We start from the raw sequence: 5,769 nt of genomic DNA, 5'->3' as shown, positions 1-5,769 counted from the left end.
GGACCTGTTCAGCACTGGACCTGATCTAACACATTTTCTCCCCACATCATGCCCACCCCAACAAACACGAACACTCACTTCAGATTTCCATAAAAAGTTTCAATGGGTTTGTGTAGAAAGTGTAATGTGGGTCACTACATATCACTACTAGGGTCACCACATACTGTCACCCTCTAAATTGAGTGAACATTGTGGTTACTTCACACTATTTTTCTTTGATGGCCTCTAAAAAACTGATTTAACCCACTTTCTTCCCACCTCGTGCCCCTCGCCAACCAACATCAACACTAACACTAACATAAACACTAACAATCTCTTTTTACCTTTCTTATTCATGTCAACATTAAGAAATTTCTTTAAAAATTTTGGTACCTCATCAACCTAACATTCCAAAGAAGGACTCTGCATTATTCATACACCAAGACACATATTTGCAATAATTACTCACGAGATTATCTATCCAAAGAAAAACTATGTGTTATTTATACAACAAGACACAAATATGCAACATTCACTCAGAGGATTATCTATATATAGTAGGAGTATGCAGTGACCTCTCTCTCTTTATCTATATACTCAACAGGAATTGAAACCACAATATCATAGCTTTAGAAAACACCTTCTTTGGAGAAAAAAAATACTAAAAAACCATGCATACTTACACAAACTATGTACACCAAAATATATACTTTTAACAATATTTTCCACAAAAAATCAAGTCATACTCCAGAAAAATAAGCAAATAGTAAACATAAACAACTATGATCACATCACATGTAGTTCATTGTATATTCTAATTCTAACCAATTCCTTTTCTTTGTGTATCCTAATATGCTACTATGAAATAAAATACTACAATAATAGTAAAATACAAACCCACAAAGTAAACCCAACATGAAATACGAATATATATTTATCTTAAGAGTGTGTGCAACAAACTAGCTTTGGGTCATACAAGGGTCACCACAGGACAAATAACAGGAATCACCCAACAACAAAAATCACACAAGATCAATGTTTCACTTAATAAACAAATGAAAAAAAATGTATTACCTTTGAAAAGAGGATGTCGAAGAGGAGAACGCCACCCAACCACCGTAAAAAGAGGATGTCGAAGAGGAGACCACCACCAAACCACCCTGAAAAAGGATGCACCCACGACGACAACGAATGCTGCAGAAAAAGGTTGCGGAGAACCTGAAAGACAAAGCTTGCAGAGAACCCAGAAGAGGATGTGGAGGACAAGAACAAACCTAAATTCACATTCTAAAACACCCAAATACTAAATGTTCAGATTTTTCCTGAACCCCACGAAATAAAGTAACATTATTTATGCCACGTTGGCAGTTGTATGGTGGAACAACTCATTTAGAGTTGTACAAATATCGTGACCTTACTAAGAAATAAATCTTGACAGTAGCTCTATCCACTTAATATTGTTTAAATTATTATTTTTATTGTAATATAATATTTTATTTTAGAAAAATAATTGTAAAATAATTATTTTTTTAGTGTTAGGATCTTAAAGAAACTTTATTCTGTAATGTCGAGGGTTGAAGTAGTGAAAATTTCACTATGATTTGAATCATAATAAAAAAGAAATGGTTAAAGTTGCAAAAGCAAATTGAAAAAAAAAGAGGTTTTAAATAAGTAGAAAATATCTGAAGAAGCATAGAAGAGTCTTTATCCTTGTTAATTGGGCACCAAAAATTGGGAGCGGAAAATGGGTGCAACAACGGGCGTTGGCGCAGTCTCTCTTCTTCACTGTTTCTCCAAATCTCACACACTCTCTCTTGCATCCTTCCGCATTCTCCCTCGCCTCACATGCTCCTTCTCTTCCTCCATCAATTTCAACATCTCCTTCGCTCCCCCTAAGCCCAAGCCCAAGCCCAACAACCTCCACCCCCACCCCGACCTCTCCAATGAGCCCGATGGGCCGCTTCTTATCCCGTGGATCGTCCGAGGCGAGGACGGTAATCTCAAGCTCCAATCCGAACCTCCCCCGAGCCTCCTCAACGCCATCGCCACAGCTCAAACCGGAACTAGAAAGGACAGCAATCAAAAAACAAAAACCACCGCCGCCACCACCAAACCTCAAAAGATTCGCGCCACGGCGCCGCCGCAGCATTCCAAGGCGGCGCGGCGGTTCTACAACCAAAACATCAAGGAGTCCTCCGGCGCGCGCCTCAGCAAGGTCCTCGCCGCCTCCGGAGGTGAGTTCGTTACGGAATTTGTCAATGCCGTTGCGAGTTAGTGTCGACGGTTACGGAGTCAGTTACTGTGAATGTTTTCAGTTGCGTCGAGGAGAAGCTGCGAGGAGCTTATCTTTGAAGGGAAAGTTACGGTGAATGGTTCCGTGTGTAATACGCCTCAGGTTTGGTCTGTTTCCTTCAGTGATTTCATTTTGTTGGAATTATGTGAATTTGGAGGTTTTTATTGTTGTGTGTAGACTAGAGTTGATCCTGCGAAGGACGTTATCTATGTGAATGGGAATCGGCTTCCCAAGAGGCAACCTCAAAAGGTTTATTTGGCCTTGAACAAACCGAAAGGGTATGTTGAGCGTTATGGTTTGTGAGGATTCATTTTTCCATAAACACTTATAAGAGAACTATTTTTTTTTCTTGTAAGCTAATATCACCTTAAGTACTTACAGCTTTCGAAGAACTTAGATAAGAATTTTATACAAGTTAAGTGTATAAATTGATTTTAGCTTGCCGGAGAAATTTAATTCATTTACCTCTATTTTTTCCTCCTTTAAGGATTTATGGAAAAACATGCCCAAACACTACTTATAAATGTATGCCTACTTTGCACTAAGTGAATTTGTAGGTGATGCGAATGCAATTGCGTTTCCACAGGTATATATGTTCGTCTGGGGAGAACGAGTCTAAATCTGTGATAAGTTTATTTGATGATTTCTTGAACACTTGGGTACGTGACACTTTGAGCTTTATTAATTTGTATTTGATTGATAGTATATTTTTATTTTGAACTCTTTGATCTTAAATAGTTATGTTCGGGCATTGGATAACTCTTTTTGTGATGGTATATCATTTTCCAGGGTAAAAAGCGTCCGGGGGTACCCACACCACGGTTATTTACTGTAGGGCGCCTTGATGTTGCTACTACTGGGCTAATTATTGTGACAAACGATGGTATGTGATTTGCTGTGAAAGTAGTTTTATTTCCATTCTGTTGTTAAATTATGTCTTAAACAAGAACAGTGCTTCTAATGATTTATGCAATGATGTTTGTTTACAGGGGATTTTGCTCAAAAGCTTTCACATCCTTCGTCTAATTTATCAAAAGAGTGAGTAAATGAGTTTGGTTTGTGTGTGTGTTCTCAATGAGAAGACTTATGCTTCTCTAATGTTTCTTGTGGGGAACACATTGTGTACAGGAAGTTTGGTTCAAATGATTTTGATGCTGTGTGTTTCATAGTATTTAACTGTTTACTTGCACTCAATGATTGAAAATGATTAGGTTCTCCCTGTCCCATGGCAATCATTTCCTAATCTAACTCTTTATTGTATAATTTAATGTATGGATTATGTTATTCTTTTGGTGTTTGCATTTCTAGGACCAACTGACCAAGAAAGTTCTTCATTCAAATAAATTTCCAGTCTCTGAAACATCTGGTTTGTTTATCAGATACATTGCAACAGTAGATGGTTTGGTTTACAAGAGGCACTTAATGGCCATAAGTGAGGGAACAACCATTGAGGGTGTCCATTGTGTACCTGATGCTGTGGAGATACTTCCACGTCAGGCAGATATGCAAAGAGCTCGTATTCGCATTGTGGTAATGATCTTTTAGTCTGCCACATCAGTTACATAGTTTCTCAATCTCAATCTATTTGTGAAAGGTTGATGAAGTTCCCCTTTTTATGCAAATTATAGTGCTGTAGGCTATGGTATAGCATAGTATGGAACTATTGAGTGTTATAATGCTAATTTTGGTCATTCTGGGAGAGTGAGGAAACATAATTTTCACTATCTAATGTGACGTAATAAATTATAAAAACTTTGGGCACAGGAACTCTCAGATGAAGGACTTTAGCATATTATTAATGGCGAATCTTGTTTCCCTTCTATGTTTATGAGTGTTCAGCAGTATTTTGAAATGTGAATTTGTACATCTAACATGGGATTATTGGTATAGATTTAAGCAATAATGCAGGATATTGACATCCTCACCATCTCAAAATGATTTATTTAGTCTGTTGAATTTTCACCATCTACATTTTAGAGCATGTGAGTTTTCTGATTATGAATAGAAGGCCTAGCTGACGTTTGTTTGCTTCAATTAATTTGTGTTCTCATAGGTTCATGAAGGGAGGAAACATGAAGTTCGTGAACTTGTAAAAAATGCTGGACTTGAGGTTAGCTTAAATCATACATATGCTGGTTAACTTTCCCCTGAAGGCCAAAAAATTACTAAATGCTTAGGAATATTCAGTGTGAGAAAATCATGAAATTTAGTGAACCCAATGTTTAGGATTTTTAGGAGTTTATTTAATTTTGTTAATTGCGAATGGCATAACTGGTATAGATGATTAGATATACAGTGATGCTATTATATTTTTTCATGTGAGTATTGTCCACTGCTGATGTATGTTCCTAGCCACATCACGTATTGTTGAAATTGTTGTATCTTCAATTCAGTATCATGCTTTCTGAGGAAACACATTTACCAGGTGGACTCTCATAACTAGATAGCACTTTCATGATTTGGGTTTTGATAATTTATCGCAGTAGAAAATGGAATAATTCTTACCATATTTAAGTTATCTGTGTTGTCTGACATTATTTCTGTTTTGTAATGTTGATTGAGTAAACTCTTGTTATGCGACCTTGCTTTATTTTAAAATCCATCAGAAAAGTCAGACCAAATCAAAGATTTTTGGTACGGCTTGGCACTTATCGTTCCCCTTCTTGTCTTTCGTGGTATCTGCTTGTGTTTATGGGTTTCAACTTATGGCCATTTTAATTGTGGAAAGTTTCCACGTATAACATACTAAACGCTTTTTCTTTTTTTCTCCTTCAGGTAAATGACTAACTACATGCATTGCTTTCTTATTTCAGATTCATTCGTTAAAGCGAATACGCATTGGTGGGTTTAGACTTCCACCAGACCTTGGGTAATTGTCATGCATCCAATTTTCCTTTGTTCTTGAAGTAGTCTTTATTTTGGACCCAATCAATTGAATTCACCTTGGTAGGTGAATTAAAACATTTTTCTTCTGTTTCATTTCAGGTTAGGAAAGTATATTGAGTTAAATCCAACGAACCTTAACGCATTGGGGTGGAAGAGTTAACAAAAATATTTCTCGAGCTTATTCAGATTGGAACAGCTCTGATACCTGGTGAAGTGATTGGAGATTATTTTGAGCAGTTGCAGTGTGGAGTGTTTGACGTGAAGATTTCAACTGGGAGAAGATTTCAACTAATGCTTAGATATTAGCTTTTCATATGAACGTGAAGCCCAGTGATCAATTGTCTATAGAAATGACAGAATTTTAACCTAGAAGTGGCCTTTTCAAATTAGAGGACATGTTTTGATTACTTGGACTCTAATTTGGGAAAAAGGATTTTGAAAATAGTCATATAGTACTAGAATTATAGAATTATAAGATTTAGCAACCCTTTTGTTGAAGAATTAAGGCACATTGCCTCACTTTAAAGCAAAAAATATTTCATTTTCAATTCCATTAGGAATCTTTAATAAGTTTGCATTAATAATATAAATGCAAAAAGATGGCAGTCAGA

General features: G+C 36.5%; 1 protein-coding gene across 2 annotated transcripts; it reads left to right on the top strand.

Moving 5' to 3' along the window:
• The first annotated feature begins 1,554 nt into the window (after nt 1-1,554).
• Nucleotides 1,555-5,706, top strand: LOC137828721 (putative ribosomal large subunit pseudouridine synthase SVR1, chloroplastic). 2 transcript variants are annotated; one of them, XM_068635404.1, is made up of 10 exons: nt 1,555-2,213; nt 2,295-2,374; nt 2,450-2,550; nt 2,859-2,931; nt 3,062-3,155; nt 3,262-3,310; nt 3,652-3,802; nt 4,326-4,382; nt 5,086-5,141; nt 5,258-5,706. In XM_068635404.1, the coding sequence occupies exons 1-10, from the start codon at nt 1,724-1,726 to the stop codon at nt 5,316-5,318; spliced, it is 1,212 nt and encodes a 403-aa protein (XP_068491505.1). In that variant the 5' UTR covers nt 1,555-1,723; the 3' UTR covers nt 5,319-5,706. The 2 variants fall into 2 exon arrangements, with proteins under 2 accessions (XP_068491505.1, XP_068491506.1); XM_068635405.1 differs by lacking the exon at nt 5,258-5,706 and having other exon boundaries at nt 5,086-5,145.
• Nucleotides 5,707-5,769: the final 63 nt, after the last annotated feature.

The sequence above is a fragment of the Phaseolus vulgaris genome, chromosome 7 (genome assembly GCF_000499845.2).
Source record: "Phaseolus vulgaris cultivar G19833 chromosome 7, P. vulgaris v2.0, whole genome shotgun sequence".
Classification (NCBI taxonomy): Eukaryota; Viridiplantae; Streptophyta; class Magnoliopsida; order Fabales; family Fabaceae; genus Phaseolus; species Phaseolus vulgaris.
Note: the sequence above shows the minus strand (reverse complement) of the source record. Positions and strands in the feature narration are given on the sequence as shown.